General features: G+C 38.3%; 2 protein-coding genes across 8 annotated transcripts in view; both read left to right on the forward strand.

The window, feature by feature from the left end:
- Positions 1-23514, forward strand: part of LOC122234543 (basic proline-rich protein-like) — a gene marked incomplete at its 3' end in the record, with an annotated part of 342718 nt that overhangs the window by 70887 nt on the left and 248317 nt on the right. The window lies entirely within an intron of this gene.
- The window catches only part of SMG1 (SMG1 nonsense mediated mRNA decay associated PI3K related kinase), a 98854-nt gene that overhangs the window by 43059 nt on the left and 32281 nt on the right, over positions 1-23514 (forward strand). For 6 of the 7 annotated variants that reach the window (XM_042971091.1, XM_042971085.1, XM_042971087.1 and 3 more), the window contains 20 exons: positions 988-1089; positions 1965-2234; positions 3809-3939; positions 4078-4239; positions 4743-4861; positions 5566-5848; positions 6327-6467; positions 7045-7244; positions 7892-8088; positions 8244-8405; positions 9159-9313; positions 10854-10996; positions 11142-11343; positions 14511-14620; positions 15308-15455; positions 15829-15988; positions 16861-16981; positions 20358-20606; positions 21139-21423; positions 23247-23391. In XM_042971091.1, coding sequence (XP_042827025.1) covers positions 988-1089; positions 1965-2234; positions 3809-3939; positions 4078-4239; positions 4743-4861; positions 5566-5848; positions 6327-6467; positions 7045-7244; positions 7892-8088; positions 8244-8405; positions 9159-9313; positions 10854-10996; positions 11142-11343; positions 14511-14620; positions 15308-15455; positions 15829-15988; positions 16861-16981; positions 20358-20606; positions 21139-21423; positions 23247-23391 — 3485 coding nt within the window. The remainder of the gene's footprint in view (positions 1-987; positions 1090-1964; positions 2235-3808; positions 3940-4077; positions 4240-4742; positions 4862-5565; positions 5849-6326; positions 6468-7044; positions 7245-7891; positions 8089-8243; positions 8406-9158; positions 9314-10853; positions 10997-11141; positions 11344-14510; positions 14621-15307; positions 15456-15828; positions 15989-16860; positions 16982-20357; positions 20607-21138; positions 21424-23246; positions 23392-23514) is intronic. The other variant, XM_042971089.1, reaches the window with a different exon arrangement.

Genomic DNA, 23514 nt, shown 5'->3' on the forward strand with positions numbered 1-23514 from the left:
TTTTTTGGATGAAACATTGTCCTTCACATAAGACTATCGAGTACACATGATAAATACTGTATCGGTACTTGATAGCTATTTTGAAAGACCTTGTTCTGTTTTGTTTCCCAAATCAAACTTGTTTTATAGTGTTTATTTTTTCCTTAACCATAAATATTTCCCCTCCTCTCCGTCTTTTATTATGGGCATTTTGAAGGGTATTAAAAAAATAGAATAGCATAATGAATCTTTGTATTATTTCTATAATTAGAAACACATGGTCCATCTGGTTTCCTCTAGGCCTCTGACTCTCTGTCTTCCTTGCTGTGCTTCCATCCCCAACTGAATTGTTTTAAAGCAAATTGTAGCTGATATTCTGCTGAACATTTCTGCCAATTGCCAATGTAAAAAAATGCCCATATTTAAGTGTAGATACAGGTATCCTATTTAAGTGTCTCAACATTTAAATGTTACAATGTTAAGGATTTAAAATATAGTTTAGATATATTACTTTTTTAATTAATATTTTTCAGAACAGTTTTTAAGGTTTTAGAGAAAAATTGAGCCTTAAGTACAGAGTTCCCATACTCTCTACCACAATAGTTCCCCTCATTATTAACTAATCTTGTTTAGTGATACATTTATTACAATTGATGAACCAAATTGACAGGTTATTAAGTGAGGTCCATAGTTTACCTTAGGGTTCACTCTCTGGATTGTACATTCTAAGGTTTTGACAAATGAATAATGCCACCATTATAGTATCATACTAAATGGTTTTCCTGCCTATAGATCCCTTGTACTCTACCAATTCATCCCTCCTGAATCCTGGTAACCACTGATATTTTTACTGTATACATAGTTTAGCCTTTTCCACGAGGTCTTATCATTGGAATCAGTGTGTAGCTGTTTCAGATTGGCTTCTTTCTGTTATCATTTTGCATTTAAAAACGGTTTCTTGTCCTTTTGTGTCTTGATAGCTCACTTCTTTTTGTTTTATTCTTTTAGATTGTTGAACAGATAAATACAAAACTGCCATCGTCATTTGTAGAAAAACTGTTTATACCATCATCTAAACTACTATTTTTGCGTTATCATAAAGAAAAGGAGGTAAGTGATGCCCTGATAAGAACTTCTGGTAACTTAGGTCATTGAAGAGTTGGCCTAAGTTGCCTATTAGGCTACATAAATGAAACTGAGTGAAATGCTAAATACTGGATTTAAAATACAATGATTACAGTGATGCCTTTAACTTAGTATTTGTTGATTGTCAGACTGATGGGCCGCTATTCTTTTCATATTTCCGTAATTTGTTTTTATCAAGTTTTATTAAAATTTCATAAAACAAGCAGCTATCTTTTTAAAGTTATAAGTTCAGAAGTACTGTGTATGTCATAAATTTAACTATTAGCTTTTCAACTGACTCCCAGTCAGAACCGCGACAGATTTTCCAAGTAGTTGTTGAAAAACCAATTTTAACAAATTGCTCTTTTTGTGTGTGTTTTGATACTTTTATGAACTCTTAATTTAGAGGACCCTTTCTCTCTAATAAGGTTTTGAAAATGTTTAAAATTTATTTACTTTGAGAGAGCATGCATGAGCGCATGCCATGCACGTACGTTTGGGGAAGTGGGGGGGGGGGGAGAGAGAGAGAGAGAGACAGACAGACAGACAGACAGACAGACACCCCCAAGCTGGCTCTGCCCCATCAGCGCAGAGCCCGACACAGGGCGGGAGCCCACCCTCTGAGCCGAAATCAAGAGTTGGACGCTTAACTGACTAAACCTCCCAGGCGCCTCTGAAAATTTTTATAAACTTTCTGATGTATGTAGGTTCCTTAAGGTTGGATTTTTAAAGAAATTAAGGTCTCTGATGTTCTGGACAGTGAATTTCTCGGTCTTCAAATTGATTTGTATCATCACATTAGGCAGCTAGTAATTTTATTTTCCATTTAGTTATCACTCTCCTGCATTCTCTTTTTGAAGGTTGTTGCAGTAGCCCATGCTGTTTATCAAGCAGTGCTCAGCCTGAAGAACATTCCTGTTTTGGAGACTGCCTATAAATTAATTCTGGGGGAAATGACTTGTGCCCTAAACAATCTGCTACATAGTCTACAACTTCCTGATGCCTGTTCTGAAATAAAACACGAGGCTTTTAAAAATCATGTATTCAATGTAGACAATGCCAAATTTGTAGTTATATTTGACCTCAGTGCCCTGACTACAATTGGAAATGCCAAAAACTCGCTAATTGGGGTGAGTCTTTACTTGTAGTGGCTTTGTTTTAATCTCAATTAAGCCTCTTGTCATTGCATGTTTATTTCATTTACTGTTATCATGTCGGTGTGTCTCTGGAGTCACTGTAGAACAAAGTGCCATATTTAGGACATGCCTGGATAATTAAAATTGACAGGAATATTTTCTTGTCGTTAGATTTTGTTTTCTTCTTCCTTTCCTTGACAGCCTTTGAAAAGATTTTTTTCACATTTGTTTTATTTTTAGGAAAATGTCTTTTATGAATTTCTGTTGACTCTAGCATACCTATAAAAAATTTGTCAACATTTTCTACAGCTCAAATTTGTGTAGTTTTTTTAATACACAGCTCCTTCTTCCCTGCTTTTCTCCTTCTGTTCACTAAAGTTAGTGCTTACAGATGGTTTTACTTTTTGACTGCCTACTTTTCTCTAGGAATACTCATATATTCTTTCTTTTGGGGAAAAGAAGAAAGATAAGTTTCCTTTAAGAAATTTGAAGTGACCTTGCTTTTTTGATTTATAATTATTGCTGATATGTATATTTTCCCCTTCTGTTAGACCTTGAAGGATTGAAAAACATTGCTTCTAATAAAAAATAATAGGATATAATTAAGAGATAAAGTTTTCTAAGAGGGAAGGGAGGGAAAAGCCAATATTTGATGTTTATACTTGCATACTCTCGTGATCAGATTGCCTTGTGTCACTCCACGTGTAGCTCCTTTTTTCACTGCTCCTTACGGCAGATGTTGGAAGGAGACAGTAAACTCTACTCGGACCCTAACCTTTCATTGTTGAGCACTTCTTACTGTATATAGATTTGAGGAGGTTTTTGTCTTGCATTCTGGAAACAGTATTGGGAAGGGACAGTCAGGTGGAATGGAGTATGTTGGCCGTGGAAGGAAAAGGGAAAGGTGGAAAAGGCTTAGAGTGGCAGGAGGTACCTTTTTTCTCATTGGACAGGGCACCTTGCCATTTGCAGCAGATGGAAAATTGAGGAGAGGCAGTCTAGTCTAGTACACTTAAGGGTACCAAGTGCTTTGTTTAGATCAGGAATTAGTAGACTTTGGCCCGTGAGCCAAGTACAGCTCAATACCTATTTTTGTTTTTCTTTTTAAAAAACAATGTTTATTGTCATTTAATTCACATACCACATAATTCCCATTAAAATTAAGGATTTATAGTATGTATAAAAATAGTATAGTGTTGTATATATATATATATACTATATTTACTGTAGTAAATATGGTATGTAGTAAATATGGTATGTATAAAAAGTTTCTGTAAGGAAACTTTTCTGGAAACAGCCACTCTGATTTATGTTTTTGTCCATGGCTGTTTTCTCACCACCCTGGCAGAGTTGAAGAGGCGACCATTGCAACAGAGGTATCACCTGACCTGCAAAGTCTAAAATACTTACTTTCTTCACAAAAAGTGAATGCTGACCCCAGGTTTAATGCACTAGATTGTTTCTGGATTTAAATCTGTGATTTTAGACTTTAAACATGTGTGCACGTACTTTGAAGGACAAGCGTGTCTTGGAGAAACCAAACATTTACTCTCTTTTTACGTCATCAGATGTGGGCACTGTCTCCAACTGTCTTTGCCCTCCTGAGTAAGAATCTGATGATTGTGCACGGTGACTTGGCTGTTCACTTCCCTGCCATTCAGTATGCAGTGCTCTACACGTTGTATTCTCATTGTACCAGGTACTGTGCTGTACGGATACTTAAAATAATTTCTTTTTAATTTTTATGAGGGAAGATGGGCACTTGAAAGTGTTGACTTTGGAACTGCTTTTTTAAAAAAAATTAGAGATGAAAGATGATTTTTCTTTTGTCTTCCAGGCACGATCACTTTATATCTAGTAGTCTTAGTTCTTCGTCCCCGTCTTTGTTTGATGGAGCTGTGATTAGTACTGTAACTACAGCTACAAAAAAACATTTCTCAATTATATTAAATCTCCTGGGAATATTGCTTAAGAAAGATAATCTTAACCAGGACACAAGGTAACTAAGTGCTAATTTCATAATATGAGGTGTTCTTAACTTTCATTAACTTAGCTACATAATTTGAGGGTAAGAAATCCAGCCTTAAGGCAGTGGGGTAGAGCAGCCTCTTCGTTATGACACACTTGAAAATACAGCTTTATTATTTAATCCAGGATTTCTTGTTCTTTCCCGAAAGAATTGAATGAAACTTCCCTGCCTGCAGTTGTGTAGAAGAATGTACCTATACAGATTTTTTATATTCTGTGCTACACCTTCTGGTTTGGGGAGATTTTCTTAAAAGGCATTCAACTTTTTGACAAAGGAATTTCTATAGTTTGAATTTTTGTTTTCTGTTGCTTGAGATAGTTAAAAAGCCAAAAGCAAACCAATGTAAGAAGAATAGATTATTTTAAAGCTTTTCTTTCTCTCTTTCCCTTTCTTTCTTTCTTTCTTTCTTTCTTTCTTTCTTTCTTTCTTTCTTTCTCTTTAATGTAAAATCAGTTGTATATTTTGTGTTTCAGGAAACTGTTAATGACGTGGGCTTTGGAAGTGGCTGTTTTAATGAAGAAGTCTGAAACATATGCACCTTTATTCTCTCTTCCATCTTTCCATAAATTTTGTAAAGGCCTTTTAGCCAACAGTAAGATTCTGTGATTTTTAAAGATTTTGTTAATCTACACTTGAAAGGGGTCTTTAGTAAAATAAGAGAAAGATAGTCACTTGAACATTTTCATAACATGAAATGTATAATTCCCATCTCGGGGCAGATGCATAATCTGTCTTAGCTTTTGTTATTTTTTTTAATGTTTGTTTATTTTTGAGAGAGAGGCAGTGTGTGCATGCGCGCATGTGGGCAGGGAGGGACAGAGAGCGAGAGAGACATAGAATTGAAAGGAGACTCTCGGCCCCGAGCTGTCAGCACAGAGCCTGACGCAGGGCTTGAACCCACAAACTGTGAGATCGTGACCTGAGCCAAAGTCGGAACCTTAACCGACTGAGCCACCCAGGTGCCCCAAATTTTGGTATTCTTAATACATGAAAAATAAATTGTTTTTAAGTGGTTGTCACATTTTTAATCTTACAAAAATATTTATACATTCCATATACTTTTGAAATTTCCTTCAGAAAAAGGTTTGGGTGAAGACTAGTAACTTTAAGTGGGTTTTATTGAACGCATCGTTTTCCCAGCTGTTACTGCCAGTGATGGTTCTAGGCAGGAGCAATGCTTAGTCCATAGTGTGGGCGCTCACTATTTGTTGAACGAGTGAGTGTGTTCAGGAAGTTATGTACTGGCATGTGATTTCTTGTGCCAAACTGAAAGTATCTTTTAATTCCTGTTAATAGCTCTTGTGGAAGACGTGAATATCTGTCTGCAAGCCTGCAGCAGTCTACATGCTTTGTCGTCTTCCTTGCCAGATGATCTTCTACAGCGGTATGGACTAAAGCTTCTATCTTCTGACCCTGGGCCTAGTACCTTGGAACTGTTGCTGCACTTCTTTCTGTTACCTGTTTCGTTTTTTTGTAGGTGTGTTGATGTTTGCCGTGTTCAGCTTGTCCACAGTGGAACTCGCATTCGACAAGCATTTGGAAAGCTGTTGAAGTCAATTCCTTTAGATGTTGTCTTGAGGTATAACAGTTGTGTTAGAACAAACACATCCCTCCCACTATGTTTTAACTGCCTAGTAGTCCTTCAGTTTAAGAAAAGACAAATTGCCTATTAGTGAATCAGTGTCACATCTTGTGTGGCACTTCTCAGTGACTGAAGACATGTCAAAGGATCAAATTGTCCAGGTCTAGAAGAAAGTAACAAAGTTTAATATTTTTTATAAACTTAGAAGCTCATGGTAATAAGTACCGAATAATTTATATAATAGGGTGCCAAAATGTGTTTCTTAGTAGTTCAGTTATTTGAAAAACTCAACTGTAATCTTTATTTTTTACTAGGTTGATTTTGAAGCTGTAATAATATTTCAGTGTCTGTTTTGAAGTCTGTTTTATTTTTTTACTTCTGCATTTAGTTGGCAAGGAAATAGCCCATTTACAGTATGAACTAGCCTGTTCACTAAAACATTTTGTGTAACAGTGACTTTATTTTCTGTCTACAGCAATAACAATCACACAGAAATTCAAGAAATTTCTTTAGCATTAAGAAGTCACATGAGTAAAGCACCGAGTAACACATTTCACCCACAAGATTTCTCTGATGTTATTAGTTTTATTTTATATGGGAATTCTCATAGAACAGGGTAAGATTTTCTTTGACTCTTTCATCTGGGAAAAGCAACTTAAATGTACTTGAATGTCTTGACCCTACACCCATTTTTGGAGAGAATATGTCAGGAGTGGCAGAATAGAAAGTGATATCTTCTCAAATGGGTTATTTTAGTTTCCAGCAGTAGGAAGAATTGCTTCGAAGATAGCATCTGAAGAAACAAAAATGGGCTTTAAAATTGAGTGATGAAATATGTTTGACAGTTAACTATTCTGACTTAGTCATTAATGTTTCGAGGAGAGGCCTGGGGACATAGACATTCTGCAGGTGCTGAGTTGCAGTGAATGTTTTATCCTGATAGCCAAATTCTCATGGGCTATTTACCGTAATAATCCTTCCACATCGTACCCCATCCTGTTTTAACTGTAAAAGACCTCCTCAGCATGAAAGGTAGGGATATAATGCTTCTCAGCGTTAAGGGTTTTGCCTTTTGAACTAGGAAAAATTGTAGTCCCCTACGCCTGTTCCCCTTGCAAATTTTTTTATTTTTTATTTTTTTTTTATTTAATGAAGTTGTCATTGTCTGTTAAATATGAAACTACTTTTCCCAGGAAGGACAATTGGTTAGAAAGATTGTTCTATAGCTGCCAGAGACTGGATAAGCGTGACCAATCAACAATTCCCCGAAATCTTCTAAAGACAGATGCCGTCCTTTGGCAGTGGGCTATTTGGGAAGCAGCACAGTTCACTGTGCTTTCTAAGTTGAGAACCCCACTGGGCAGAGCTCAGGATACGTTCCAGACAATTGAAGGTAAGTGGCTTTGTGCTTTTTCAAACTTGGTGATAGAAGTACCTTTAAAACCTATATTAAGAAATGATGGGGGCTCCTGGGTGGCTCAGTCAGTTAAGTGTCATAGGCTTGATAGCGGATCCGGTCATGATCTTATGGTTTGTGGGACCAGGCCCCTCTTTGCGCTCTGTACTTGTAGTGTGGAGCCTACTTTGGATTCTTTCTCTCCCTCTCTTTTTGCCCTTCCCATTTGCGTGTGCTGTCTCTCTCTCTCTCTCTCTCTCTCTCTCTCTCTCTCTCTGTCTCAAAATAAATAGGCTTTAAAAACAAATGGGTTTCTTATCTTTGTTCAGAGATTTGAGGTTATATGCTTTTTTTATTCCTCAATAATTGATCAGTCTTTCAGATAATATTTGCTAAAATAACCTTTCACTGAATAATTGTGTTGACAACAGCATGGATGTCTTTTTTTGTTAAAAAAAAACTAGGGGATTTGTGTTAAGAAAACATTTTTCCCCCTAAAATAAAAGACCTTTCATGTTGTGAATTTTGCTTTTAAATGGTAGGTTAGAGAGGATGCTTGACAAATAGGAATTTGTGAAATTATCTCTAACTTCTAGAATCTTCAGAGATGTCTTTTAAATATGGAGTTCTGTCTTTGCTTTAAGGTATCATTAGAAGTCTCGCGGCTCACACGTTAAACCCCGATCAAGATGTTAGTCAATGGACAACTGCAGACAATGATGAAGGCCACAGTAGCAACCAGCTTAGACTTGTTCTTCTTCTGCAGTATCTGGAAAATCTGGAGAAGTTAATGTATAATGCATATGAGGGGTGCGCTAATGCATTAACGTCACCTCCCAAGGTTGGTTCCAGTGGGTTGAGTGTTGCTTTGTAGCAGTTTCATGGTCAAGCCTGGCAGTGTGTGCAGAGCTGAAATCCCAGTAGTCTTGTGTATTTGAGACGTCTGTACTTAAAATTTTAACCAACCGTGAGCTCTTCTTTTTCTTTATTCTAAAGGTCATTAGGACTTTTTTCTATACCAATCGCCAAACTTGTCAAGACTGGCTGACGCGGATCCGACTCTCCATTATGAGGGTTGGGTTGTTGGCAGGCCAGCCTGCTGTGACAGTGAGGCATGGCTTTGACTTGCTTACAGAAATGAAGACAAATCTATCTCAGGTAAAGTGTATCTGGAGTTAATTTTAAATCTGTTGATTAGAAAAAGTTGAGTTTAATTCCTTGGTTGTGATTTAATCTATGAATGAAATAAGTTAAAATTTCTGTTCCAAGTCACTATTCATATTTTGTGCTTAGAACATGTCAAATGTTTAAGGGCTTGGAACTTTAAAGGTAGTTCTAAGAAACTTGTAGAAGAAATAGTTCTCGTAATCATTTTTAGCAACTATAATGTACAGGAGAGTACATTATAGTAGTAGTTTTTTAACGTATGCGGAAGTGTATATAATAATGTTATAATGAATGGGAAGAGTGCTCATTTATAAATGGGTTCAATAAACAACTGGAATCCAAAAATAACAAATGTTTCTTAATTCGATAATAGCAGTAGGCAATATTCAGGCATAAAATTAATCATCCTTTAGTTCATGGTTATTTATATTTGACTTTTGCTTTATATTTACTGCATATGTTACTCCTACAGATAGCACAGTTTAAATTTTGGATAACTTTTTTTTACTTTGTAAAGCCTGACACCATCTGCTGTTAAGCTTGTGTCAGTTACCTTTTGTAGCCACAGTATATGTAAAATTTCAAGAATTCTAAGCTAATAATGTAATGTTGTTGTAAAAATAATTGTTAAATACACGTGCTTTTAAATGGGCTTCGGTTGTGATCAGTGGTTGTAAATTTAGTAGATGCTTGAATTTTAATGGTATTGAGGTCTGTGGTTAATTGTTGTGAATGAACTTCCAGGGGAATGAATTGGAAGTAACCATCATGATGGTGGTAGAAGCTCTGTGTGAGCTGCATTGTCCTGAAGCCATACAGGGAATTGCTGTCTGGTCATCCTCCATTGCTGGCAAGAATCTTCTCTGGATTAATTCAGTGGCCCAGCAGGCAGAAGGGAGGTAAGTTGGAAGGTAGGAAATAGGTAATGGGATATCTTTACATTTAAACCCTCTGTATTCCTGGATAACATTGTAGTTAAATGTTAAAACAGCTTTGTTCAATTTCAGCAATTGAAACTCGCTGTGAATCACTTTACTAGGAGTCATCTTTAGTCTGTTCTTTAACAGCAAAACTTAGATGCCTTTCTTACTTACAGATTAGTAAGAAATCCTCCTTAAAATAAGATCTGCCAATTACTTGCATTATAATTGATAACCTTTCTTGTCAGAGTCTGGTACAAACTGTCCTTCATGGATAGAGGGCTTGCTCATTAGCCCTGTGCACTCATTCTCTAGGTAAATGAATATGTATTGCAACAGACTGTGTATATTTATGTCCGTTCTCCCAAGTCTGGAAAATGTGGGAAAAATAGAAGAACTCATAATTACATCTGCTAGTGATAACTTGTTAGTTTTGGTGTACGTGCCTCTGTAGTTCTTTTTTCTTTTATATACAGTCTTCTCCCCATGTTTCTCAGAAATGGCTGTGTTTCTGCTACTCACATCATTTTGTTTTTTCTATTCAGTAACCTTTAAAAAAATATTTTGGCATGTTAAATATTCTACAATGTTATTTTTAATGACGCAGTTGTATTTTTTGTGAGTGCACCATAATTTAACTTTCCTTATTCTTGGACAGTAAGGTTGTTTCTGATGTTTTTTACTAATCTTAATGTACCATGGCACTTAATTCTTCATAGTAAGCTATAGCTTATAATTTTGTTTCTTTTCTTTGAATTCATTCCTGCAAGTTGATTTACTAGAAGAAAGGCTACAGACCTTAAGGCTTATGATACATACTGTTGCAAAGTTATTGTACAGAAAAGAGATTCCATTTTATATCCTTAATGATAGAGTAACCCCTTCCCTTTGCTGTTGTGAATAGTGAGGGTCACTGAGAAACAACCACCCTGCCACCATCATCAGTGAAGATAATTTGTTTTAATTTATATGTTTTTAGTAATGATTAATATAACTTTCCCCTTAAGTTCTATTGACCATATGTGATTTTTAGAAACACAGATTTTGTCTTCGTGGCCTCTCATATTTTCCTATACTGATATGTCAAGTATAGGAAATCCTGCTATACTGATAGAGCAGGATTGTTGATGCGGTCTAATTTCTTGATTTATAATTTGTTTTTAATGTTTATGGTGTTTTTTCATACCTGGAAGTTTTAAATTACACCATTAGTATCTGTTACTTTATGAATTCTTTTTTAAAACTTGTTCTTCTACTTAGCCTTGGCATATAATGAGATCAGATACTTAATATTTTCTGTTATTTTATACTGCCTTTAAAAAAACTTTAATAGTGTGTACATTTATTTTCATTTGTTGTGAGGAAAAAATCTAATTTTGTGCACCCCACCCCACACAAAATAATTAATTCGTTATCTCTGCTCAGTTTATTTGAGTGATTAATTTTTTTTTTTTAGTTTTTTTGGAAATGAAGTCTGTGGATAATTTAAAAGTAAGGACTGTTTGCATTTGCATTGAAGGTTTGAGAAGGCCTCTGTGGAGTACCAGGAGCACCTGTGTGCCATGACAGGTGTTGATTGCTGCGTCTCCAGCTTTGACAAATCCGTTCTCACGTTGGCCAACGCTGGGCGTAACAGTGCCAGCCCCAAACATTCTCTGAATGGTGAGCGTCCAGGATTTAAATAAAAAGTCGTATACGCTCAGATAATTTGTATTAATGATCCTGTTGTATCGTTTAGATTTCTCTGCTCATTAAAATATTTATAACTTCCCTGGATCTCTCTGTTTTATAAAATACATTTACTCAGGTGAATCCAGGAAAACTGTGCTATCCAAATCAACGGACTCTTCCCCTGAGGTTATAAATTATTTGGGAAATAAAGCATGTGAGTGTTACATTTCCATTGCGGACTGGGCTGCCGTGCAGGACTGGCAGAATGCTATCCACGACCTGAAAAAGAGTACCAGCAGCACTTCTCTCAACCTAAAGGCTGATTTCAACTACATAAAGTAAGGACTGTTTTTCAGCTCAATAAATTTTCAGCAACCTTAAAGTCTGCCTCTTTGGCAGAAAAATATTAAAATTGGTACCATCTACTACTGCAGCATGTTTGAAGTTCTAGTAATACTGCTGTTCAAAAAATGACCACAATGAGAAACCAGCGTTAGATGTGAGGAAGATACTCATACGGTGGAAAACAGACTTGTTAACTGTTGAAACGGTCATTTGATCTTCATTCTCAGAGCTTATGGTTTTAAAATCAAAAGGAGTGAAAGCAAATTTGTTACTGCTTTAGGAAGAGTCACATTTGATGACTTTTCACGGTTGGTGGGCTCAAGCCCCACGTCAGGCTCTGTACTGACAGCTTGGAGCCCGGAGCCTGCTTTGGATTCTGTGTCCCCCTCTCTGTCTACCCCTTCCCTGCTCACTCTCTGTCTCAAAAATGAGGAAACATTAGAAAAAAATGAACTTCTCAAAAATATTCTTGAGAGGACAGAGTTTATGAACATTTATAAAATCAGCTCCCTTTCTTTTCATCTCCATATTTCTCTGTGCATTTATTAATCCCTTAATTCAAAATGTAGGTACTGGGAGCCCCTGGCTGGCTGTGTCAGTAGAGCATGCAGTTCTTGATCTCAGGGTCATGAGTTCGAGTCCCATACTGGGTGTAGATATTATTTAAATAAATGTTAAAATTAAAAAACAAAAACCAAAATATATGTACTGAATTTCTTAATTCAAAATTTGTGTACCCCCAAGAGGTTGGGACACAGGAGTCGTTAGCTGTCCTTCCCATTGTGGAGCTCAGCTTCTAGGGAGCAAATGGGTTAATGGGTAATTTTTCCATTGAGCATGTACTATGTGCCAGGCAGTGGGGTGTAGCACCTCATGAAACATGAATTCCGACTCTTGAGGAGTTCCCTTCTAGAGGGACACACAGGCAGATAGACAAGGTTGGGAATGCCATCAGCATGACATTTGGGCGAAGACTTAAGGAAACAGATCTGATGAAAGAATAATGTGCTTTGAGTGTTCTGGAAATGGCCCAGAAAGTGGCCCAGAGGCCACTATTATTGAAGCAGAGTCAATAATAGGAGATCAGGATAGAGGGTAGATGGGGAACTGGGAGAAGGACTTTGACTCCCAGTAATATGGAATATCTTAGGTGAGATTTGAACAGGAGAGGCATGTCGTGATTTGACTTAGTCATTCCCCCTGCTGTTGGGAAGAGACTGGAGGTGGACGGCAGGGGTGGCAGCATGTAGACCATTTATCTGTGGGACAAAGGTGGAGGGAGGACAGACACTGTTAGTTGAAGCAGGAGCACACAGAACCAGGAGGTGTTTTTACGGTGCATATGAAACATGCTGAGGAGAGTAGTAAGCAGTTAAGAATTGGATTTGGAACAAAGGAGAAAAGTCTAAGCTAGAGAGTGATTTGGGGGTTCATTAGCATATAGGTGACAGTAAAAGACATTTTTTTTCTCTTCACACTTTGTACTCCAGAGCCTTTGTAAGCCACGAAATCACAGATTAAGCTCTGGAGAAGGGTGAGTGAAAAGGAAAGAAGGCCAAGGTCAGAATCCTTACGAGCATCTTTGTTCCAGGAAGGGAGAGGAAGCCACTGATAAAAACAGAAAGACACTGAGGAGAGAAAAGTCCAAGATGTAGGAGAAGCAGACTGGAATAGTCAGTCTTGTCAGAAGCTCCAGAGATGACAAGCAAGAAGAGCTTTGTAGAGAGAGATCACGAGAAGCAGCTGGGTTGAGTAGTACTATTGAGTGGTGGAGAAAGTTGAAAATCAAAAGCTTTAGTTAGGTTACTTGGGTGGTGAGTTTTTCCTGAAGTCAAGGAGAGGAGGAGGCTGTGGCTGGAGGAGAATGTTGTGTAGTTACCTGAAATATTGGAGAGTTTTAGTGTTCTTTCAAGTTCACGGGAAAGAGTGACAGGAAAGCAGAGGTTTAAGAAACAGGATAAATAACATTGAAGGATCAGCTGGGCCCTGCTTTTTTTATGCCTCAAAGAAAGCAGCGGAAGTTGGATATAGACTGTTTTGGGAGTGGATAGATGGTGGACTAGAGGTAAGGGGAGAGGAAATGAAAGGGTAGAGGATAGATGGTTGGGCTTTTTGTTTGTTTTATGTTGTTTTTTTTTTTTTTCCGAGGAGTCCGTCATTAGCTGACAGTGTGAGGGCATTGTAGAGTATAGTGGGGAGGGACACGGGAACCTGCCCCTGGAGAGGACTCAGATCCAGTAGTGGCCAGAATGATCAGGGTGCTGTCACCAAACCTCGACAGTTCTTCAGTCACAGCTTACGTGAGAAGCTGGCATTTACCTTAATCCAGGCTTGGAGCTTATCCAGTGGAGGCAGGTGCAGTTATTGATGTCATATTTCCAGTGCTGGCTTCAAGCTGAGTTGTAAGGCAGGTGACACAGTGAGAGGGACAGGAAAAGATGAGAGATTAATAGAATAGAAAGAGATGAGAAACTAAGTCATCTTCTTGGTTGGAAATCAGCTGTAGTAGGAATGGGAACAGAGTGAGTGATCTGAAAGTAGCAGGAAGGAGCTAGGAGAGGGCCGCTCCTCATATGGATGCTGCAGGACTAAAGGAGTTTCAGAGGTGCCACCATTTTCAGATAAGGTGAGGAGATGGAAAGGAAGAATTCTCTGAAAGAAGAGAAACAGGTTCCGTGAGACACGTTGGAGAAGGAAGAGAGGGAGGATGGCCAGCAGTGAAAGGAGGCAGGACGAGGATGGAGCCCTGAGATAGTAGGACAGGAGCCCTCCAGGGGCTTAGGCTTTAGGTAGGGAATGGGGTCGCGTAGGGAACGGAGAAGTAGCTTGGGGAGAATCAGATGTTGCCATTGCCCTGCAGCGGTCTGTCAGTTTGTTGGATGGGCCCGGAGGATAACAGACTACAAAAAGAGGACAGGTGAGCGTGCTAAACTGAATGTCTATAGTTGTGGTTTTCCGGTTTGCCACTCCAATTTTAGTGCTAATTAAGTTGGTAGTCCCATCTTCAAAATAGAAATAAAATGATGGCCTACGTAGAAGGAACTTCACCAAAAGAATGCTGTGTAACTGGACTTTTTCCAGAATTTGTTCTGCCTTTCTTTTGAATGATTGCACGGGCTGGATAGGGTGTGATGTAAGCTAACTGATGTTTTAATTACAGATCACTAAGCAGTTTTGAATCTGGAGAATTTGTTGAATGTACTGAGCAGTTAGAATTGTTACCAGGAGAAAATGTCAATCTACTTGCTGGAGGATCAAAAGAGAAAATAGGTATTTGAGATAATAATCTTAAAATTAAGTATTTTATGGACAAGTTGCCCAAAATATTTGGCTTAGTATTTCACTGGAAAAATGGGAGGTTTTTGTACATTTGTTTTGGGGCAGAGTCCCACGCGAAGGAACGTATGTAGGGCTGTTTTACTTACATTTGAGTTGGCAAATGGAAACAGTTTAATTAAAGTTAATCTAACTTAAAAAGACTGTCATAAGACTTGGAGATTTATCTGGCCACGTTTGAAAAAGTTCAGTGTTTAAGCTAAATATTTTTCTTAGCGTCTTAATGTGGTTCGTTAATTTCCTTACCCCAACTGGCACATTCTGTAAAATACTGCACTAAAATTAGTATTGTGAGTACTTTGTGTGTTAGCACCGCTTTGCCAAATTCAGTAAGGTTTGCAAAATAGGTGTAGATTTGCCCCTTTAAAATGTAGCGTATGTTGGTTTATTGATTTTCGAACTTGGGAAATCAGCTGATTTGGGTGGGTGTGAGATATAATTTGAATGCAGACTGTGACTTTTATATAGCTCTCAGAAATGCTTCATCATAGTGTTCAGCTGGCTGAGCTTAAATACGAAAGAATGTATTCATCAGTGATAACTTTTTAATACTGTTAAAATGTCTTCTCATTCTTAAAACGTTAAAAACAACTTAGCGGAATTTATTTAACTTCTCTGTAGATATGAAAAAACTGCTTCCTAACATGTTAAGCCCAGATCCAAAGGAACTTCAGAAATCGATTGAGGTTCAGTTGTTGCGAAGTTCTGTTTGTTTGGCAACTGCTTTAAACCATATAGAACAAGACCAGAAGTGGCAGTCCATAACTGAGTAAGTTTAATCCGAAGGAGGTTAATGTGCGCTGTGTGTACCATATGGTGAATGTACGTACTTGGCGATGAATCACTTAACAGTTCGCTACAATGCTAGTTAGTCATGATAGCTTCGTTTTCGTTGTAGAAGTCACGTGAAACGTGAGTGCCCCTTGCCAGCATATATAGAGGTTGAAACTAAATAAACTGTAGAAATCCACAGAAGCATGTCTTGACTTGCTTGTATCATTTTACTAAAGGGCAGACAGCTCTTCTTCCTTTCCCCTCTTTGGATGCCACTGTGGTAGCATCTTATCAAACTGCCTTATCTCTTCAGTGATTACCGGCTGGAAAATCTCATTTGTTAATTAACAGTATATATTTTGTTTCAGAAATGTGGTAAAGTACTTGAAGCAAACCTCCCGCATAGCTATTGGACCCCTGAGACTTTCTACTTTAACGGTTTCACAGTCTCTGCCAGTTCTAAGTACCTTACAGCTGTATTGCTCTTCTGCTCTGGAGAACACAGTTTCTAACAGACTTTCAACAGAGGTGTGTATGTGTGTATTTTTATCAGGATATTTTTGTGAACATTAATAGGCATTTGTGTAGAAAAAGATTTCTTTGAAAAAAAATTTTTTTTTAATTTTTAAAATAGTATTTGTAGCATTTGTTGGACAAGGTAGTAAATACAGAAATCCAAAATGCCATTTTCAGGTACATTTTCATTTGAGAAGTGTATGAGGCAGATGGAGGAAGTAAAGATAGAGAGTTTTAAGGACGGCTAATTGCTTAATTTTTTCCTTTGCTTTGTTTGTTTGTTTGTTTGTTTTTGGAAGAAGAGATAGTGTATGTAAATATATTTCCGTTTGACAGGTGTTACAAATTTTAGATTTGATTAGCGAAGATACCCGCAAGGTGCCTGGCTGGCTAGGTGGTAGAGCATGCGACTTTTGATCTCCAGATCTTGAGTTCAAGCTCCGTGTTGGATGAAGAACATACTTTAAAAAAAACAAAACAACAACAAAAAAAAACACCCCATCCTTCTCCCAGATAGGGGACAGTTTAACCAAAGATGGGCCCTTCCCAAGGGAATTAGAATCTTTGAGAATCTGCTAATAAAGTAGTAGTTTTATGTTTCTCTGTAATCTAACTTCTGTTTTATAGTTAATATGCTTGTGTTTATTTTTATAAAAATGTGCTTTATTAATTGGACTTGATTTTTTCTTTCTTTTTAAGGCAAAGCAAAGATTTATCTTAGACTGTCTCTTTTCCTCTTGTGATTAGAAGATAAAATGAAGAAAGGGGGGAGTTGAATAGACAAGTAGAGCTGAGTAGCTGGTTTAAGGGGATGCAGGTTAACTCGGTCTACAAACATGCATGGAGTCTGTTTGCATTAAGTAGTTTTGGTTTTTCTCTGGCAGGATTGTCTTATTCCACTCTTCAGTGAAGCTCTGCGTTCATGTAAACAGCATGATGTGAGGCCGTGGATGCAGGCCTTAAGATATACCATGTACCAGAGTCAGTTGTTGGAGAAGATAAAAGGTAATTAGCTTGGATTTTTTTAATAGCTTTGATTGAGATATGATTTACACATTTGGCATGTACAGATCCATGAGTTTTGACACATCTTTACCACCAGTTCATTCAAGATCTAGAACATTTATATCACCGCAAAAAGTTTTTCTTATGCCTCTACCCATTCGCCTCTCCCATGTGTCCTGTCCTGGGCAAGTGCTGATTTGTTTCCTGTCACTGTAGATTAGACCTGTCGTAACTAAAGTTTTGTATAAATGGGATCATACAACTCTGTTGTGTCTGGGTTCTTTTCGGCATTTTATTTTTAAGTTTCACCTGTGTTGCGTGTATCAGTAGTGTGATCCTTTGTGTTGTTGAGTAGTGTCCATTTGATGGATGCACCATAATTTATCTGGTTCTTTGGATAGATCCTGGAGTTGTTTTAAAATGTGGGCTATTATGTGTAGAGCCGCAGTGAAATTCATGTACAGGTCTTTGGGTGGACATATATTTGTGTTTCTCTTGAGTAAATGCCTGTTAGTGAAATTGTTGGGTCGTAATGGTTCAATGTTAAAAATAAGTTGGCGAGTTCTTAGAACGTGTTTGTACATTTTACATTTCTTCTTGTGTCTCTATCTTTGGTGGTGTTGGTCTTTAATTTTAGTCACCTGGCACCAGTGTATAGTAGTATTTCATTGCGGTTTTGTTTGCATTTTCCTGATGATTAATGAGATTGAGCCTCTTCATTTGCATAGTGACCACTGTGTATCTTACTTTTTAAAGTGTTTAAATCTTGTCCGTTTTTAGTTAAGTCATAAACTTGTTTATTTGTTCTGGATATGAATTCTTTGTCAGATATAATGGACTGTGGATGTTAAGTTTTAAACACTCCAAATGAGTTGACAATTAGTATTTGTATAAATATTAGTAGATCTCATTTTTTTTTTTAATTTTTTTTTAACGTTTATTTATTTTTGAGACAGAGAGAGACAGAGCATGAACGGGGGAGGGTCAGAGAGAGGGAGACACAGAATCTGAAACAGGCTCCAGGCTCTGAGCTGTCAGCACAGAGCCCGACGCGGGGCTCGAACTCACGGACCGCGAGATCATGACCTGAGCCGAAGTCGGCCGCCCAACCGACCAAGCCACCCAGGCGCCCCAGTAGATCTCATTTTTAAGAAAGAAACGTCTCTTATGTTAAAAGGGTGTTAGCAATTTATTGCTTGAAAATGGAAAAGTTGCCAGAATTCTGTAGAATTGTAGTTGAAAATTGCGGTAGCTAAGATTACTGAATACATTTGAGTATTAAATTTCAGGGGGACCTGGGTGGCTCATTCAGTTAAGCTCCCAACTCTTGATTTTGGCTCAGGCCATGATCTCACGGTTTGTGAGATCAAGCCCTGTGTCAGGGCTCTACAATGACAGCACAAAGCTTGCTTGGGATTCTCTCTCTTCCCTTCTCTGTTTGCCTCCCCCACTGGCACGCCCACGTGCGCTTTCTTTCTCTCCCTCTCTCAAAATAAATAAACATTAAAAAAAAAATAATTTCAAGTAAGGTAATGCTGGGGTGTGGACTCACATTGCAGAGTGATTACTGGGAACTGTGACTCTCCTGGACTCTCAGTGCTGTATATATTTGGGTTGGATCGTTAGCCCAACTTTTGCAAATGGAAGGACCTTAGGGCAAGTCATTAAACTTCTGAGTCACATTCCCTTTCAGTTCTGGGTATTGCCTTGCTGAGGAGATTCTTGTAAGGATTGTGGGAGATGAGATAAGGCATATAAAAGCCCTGATGCAGAGCATGGCATATAGTAGGACTACAAATACCATCTTCTTTCTCATCCTTCCCATATTGAACAAGTTTTAAAATTGGGAATAAAAAGTCAGTAACTCAGCGGTTATATTTGAGACAAAACTCCACTCCACCTTGCCTTTTTTTCTTCGGCAAGTGCTTATGAAGTGTGTGCTTTGTGCCAGGTATTGTGCTCGAAGTTGGGATGTAATGGTGAACAAGACTGTTTTCTCCGTTCCTAAAACCAAAGGGATTCTAGAGTCTAGCAGGGAAAACTGACGTCGTGCAAGGAACAGCAGTGGTGTGCTGAACGGAAGTGCACGTACATGGTGCTGAAAGAACATAAAACAAGAGCACCGATTTAATCCTAAGAATCAGTCGGAAAAGGATTTGGGGAAGAAGTAACATTTAATCTGATACCCGAGAGAGGTAGAGATGAGAAGGAAGGTGGTGGACCATTTGGCTGGAAAAAACATGGGAAGGCCAGTGGCAATAATGAAAGATTCTTAGGTGACTCAGTTTGCCTAAGGGAGAATGGGAAGAGAGGAAGCTGAAGGAGACTGAGATTGGAATGAAATGTAAGGCATCAGTGCCTTTCAAGGCAAATTCAGGAGTTGGGTTTTTGTCTGGGCAGTGGGAAGCCTTCAGAGGGAAGTTAAGTGTTCAGGTTTATCTTTGTATAAGATGACTTCAGTTGCAGGTTGGAGAATGGACTAGAAGAGGAGAAGACTGGGGGCAGAGGGACCCATTAGGCTAAAGTCCCTGCTAAAGGTAACCAAGGTAGTGTGATAGGGATAGACAAAAAGTAGATGTGATAGGAGGGCTGAAAGTGAAGTCTGTGACGGCTGCCAGGCATCTGCTCAGGTAGCCAGGTTGATTATGTTCCTCAAGAAAGGAAAAACAGGAGAAGGAAGTAGAGTGTTTGGAGGGTGGCAGAAAATGGATTTAACTTGACACAGTTTGAAGTACCCTTGAAATGCCTGACTGTAGGTGAACTGGTAGGCAGGTGGGACTCAGATGTCAGGTCTGGGCTCAAGATGAAGACGCCACAGTCCTCAGCATTTGCATGGTAATTGAAACTACAGAAGCAAATGATACTGTCCGGGGAGAATATGCAGAGTAAGAATAGTAGAAAGCCTAGGATCGACCCCTAGGAACATCAGTTTTAATGGATGGGTAGTAGAGAGGAAGGAGGCTGAAGGTTCATCAGAAAGGTAGGAGTAAACTCGGAGAGAATGGCGTGATAAAAGGGCAGAGGGTACTTCTACACGAAGGAGGATGGTCTAGCTTTACCCTCACTTCCCACCCTTTGTCCTGAGCCCTTTACTAAAAAGATCTAGAAACTGAAAAGCCGATCTCTTAGAGTGAATCATTTTTACTTTTGTCAGCTTCATTGTATACATTTATTCCAATAAACATTTATTGTCTGTTGTATGCCAAGCACCATGCTAGCTGCTAGGGATTTAAAGACGGTGAAAAATGAGTTATCTTGATTTAAGGAGGTGGTAGGGAAGGGAAAATAAATAGTTGGGGAAGAATTTTTGGCCATGTTTCCATGCAGTCTGCGACTAGACCCATCAAGGACTAATGAAACGCTTTCTTCTCTCCAGAACAAACAGTTCCAATTAGAAGCCATCTGATGGAATTAGGTCTAACAGCAGCAAAATTTGCTAGAAAACGAGGGAATGTGTCACTTGCAACAAGACTGCTGGCACAGTGTAGTGAGGTTCAGCTGGGAAAGACTACCACTGCTCAGGATTTAGTCCAGCATTTTAAAAAACTATCAACTCAAGGTCAAGTGGATGAAAAATGGGGGCCTGAACTTGACATTGAAAAAACCAAATTGCTGTATACAGCAGGTTAGTAAAATGAACTGTGGTTAGTATATGACAAAATAAAAATCATGTGTGTGAATGGTAATGTGTATGATGTAAGGCAATAAAAAGTTGGGTTTTTTTCAGCTGTGGCACAACATTTGTGTCCTGAATAATAAATTACCTGTAATTGACTTATCTCTATAATTTGGGGCTTTTATTTTTATTTATTTGTTTGTTTGTTTATTTATTTATTTTAATATATGAAATTTATTGTCAAATTGGTTTCCATACAACACCCAGTGCTCATCCCAAAAGGTGCCCTCCTCAATACCCATCCCCCACCCTCCCCTCCCTCCCACCCCCCATCAACCCTCAGTTTGTTCTCAGTTTTTAACAGTCTCTTATGCTTTGGCTCTCTAATTTGGGGCTTTTAAAAGAGGCAATTTTGGTGTATTCAAGTAAGAAATGTTTCTGGAAATCATTGATTACCACTGAATTTACATTGTCACTTTACCCTGAAATACTGTTAATCGTTTGCATATAAAGCTAAGGTCTGATTTTTGGTTTTCTGTAGGCCAGTCAACACACGCAATGGAAATGTTGAGTTCTTGTGCCATATCTTTTTGCAAGTCTGCCAAAGCTGAATATGCAGTTGCCAAGTCCATTCTGACACTAGCCAAATGGATCCAGGCAGAATGGAAAGAAATTTCAGGGCAGCTGAAACAGGTTTATAGAGCTCAGCAACAGCAAAACTTCACAGGTCTTTCTACTTTGTCTAAAAACATACTCGCTTTAATAGAACTGCCATCTGTTAATACGATGGAAGAAGAATATCCTCGGATAGAGAGCGAATCTACAGGTAGGATATCTTTATTTTATTAGCTTTAAAATATTAATTTTAGGGGCGCCTGGGTGGCTCAGTCAGTTAAGCGTCCGACTTTGGCTCAGGTCATGATCTCGTGTTTCATGAGTTCAAGCCCCGCATCGGGCTCTGTGCTGACAGCTCAGAGCCTGGAGCCTGCTTTGGATTCTCCCCTGCTTGTGCTCTCTCTCTGTCCCTCAAAAAATGAATGAGTGTTAAAAAAATTTTTTTAAAATATTAATTTTAGAAGTTATTTCTCCCTGTTTTAAAGTTTACAATGTTATACTGGCTGTAATTTGCCACAGAAATTGTTTCTATGGAAATTTAGCGTATTTTACTGCCTGGAAGTAAGTAAAACACATTTCTTTAGTATCTAATGCTACCGTGCAAGTCACTTAAAACTCTGCCCACCAGGCCTTCCCTAACCACGGTGCTTTTATGCACTTAGATGTTTTTGCTGGCAAGACGGCCCTGCCCCAGAAAGCTAAATGTCACCACACACTAGAAGGAGCAACAAAGACAGATAATAGTAGCCTGTGGTCTCCTTGGGTGATAGAGCACAGAAACTACTGAAAGATGAAAGTTTCACATTTTGACACTAGTGCTAATAATAGGGTACTTGACAAATAGGGTAGTTAATTCAGTGTTGGAGAGCCTGTTATGGTAGGTACCGTTGTCCATGTTTTACAGAGTGGGAGATAATTAACCTTTTTGCCAAAGCATGAGAATATACTTTCATTATTGTTGTTATGAAGCATAGGACTTTGATTTCTTACATTGGTTTTATGAAATCATTCTCATCTGTATATTATATAGTCTTGATATAAGGGATATGTCTGGTGACTGTTATAAATCTTACATTGGCATATGACATTCTAGCAGGTGATTTCTTTACTTCTGAACTGTGGATAAAGACATTTACCTCATGAATTTCTGATTGAATGAGATTGTATACTTAGCACCTATGTATTACTTTTCCCAGAATGCTTCAACTTAATCTAATCACAAGGAAGTAACCAGTCATATCCATAATTCAAGACATTGCACAACACATCTGACACCTGAACTTTTTTTTTTTTCAATATATGAAGTTTATTGTCAAATTGGTTTCCATACAACACCCAATGCTCATCCCAAAAGGTGCCCTCCTCAATACCCATCACCCACTCTCCCCTCCCTCCCACCCCCCATCAACCCTCAGTTTGTTCTCAGTTTTTAAGAGTCTCTTATGCTTTGGCTGTCTTCCACTCTAACCTCTTTTTTTTTTTTCTTTTCCTTCCCCTCCCCCATGGGTTTCTGTTAACTTTCTCAGGATCCACATAAGAGTGAAACCATATGGTATCTGTCTTTCTCTGTATGGGTTATTTCACTTAGTATAACACTCTCTAGTTCCATCCATGTTGCTACAAAGGGCCATATTTCATTCTTTCTCATTGCCACGTAGGACTCCATTGTGTATATAAACCACAATTTTTTTATCCATTCGTCAGTTGATGGACATTTAGGCTCTTTGCATAATTTACACCTGAACTGTTTTTATGTAAAGTGTCGTAAAAGATATTTATGTGGTTTACAGGGTGATAATTTAAGCCGACTTGGGAAGCTGAGTGGTTGATTTCAGTTTATTAGCCTTTTCAAAAAGCGTAGTAGGAAATGTGTTCCTTTGTCAAATTTTGCACTGTAATATTCTGGAACTTACTGATAGCTTACAGATAATAAAACCCCAAAATGTTAATGGGAGTGCCGTTAGAAATTTATGAATGTAGCATTGCTGAGTTCTTTCATTATTTTTATTTTTATTTTTTTGTCCATCATGGCAGTGCATATTGGAGTTGGAGAGCCTGACTTCATTTTGGGACAGTTGTATCACCTGTCTTCAGTACAGGCACCTGAAGTAGCCAAATCCTGGGCAGCATTGGCTAGTTGGGCTTATAGGTGGGGCAGAAAGGTAGTTGACAATGCCAGGTACGTATGTCAAAATGTGTAACTTAGCTAATGCATTGCAAAATAGAGACAAAATGTCTGCTGACAGGTTTTGGTAACTTGACATGGCATGTTTTGATAGCTGCAGCTAGTGACTTGTTTATT

Source organism: Panthera tigris, chromosome E3 (genome assembly GCF_018350195.1).
Source record: "Panthera tigris isolate Pti1 chromosome E3, P.tigris_Pti1_mat1.1, whole genome shotgun sequence".
In the NCBI taxonomy this organism is placed as follows: Eukaryota; Metazoa; Chordata; class Mammalia; order Carnivora; family Felidae; genus Panthera; species Panthera tigris.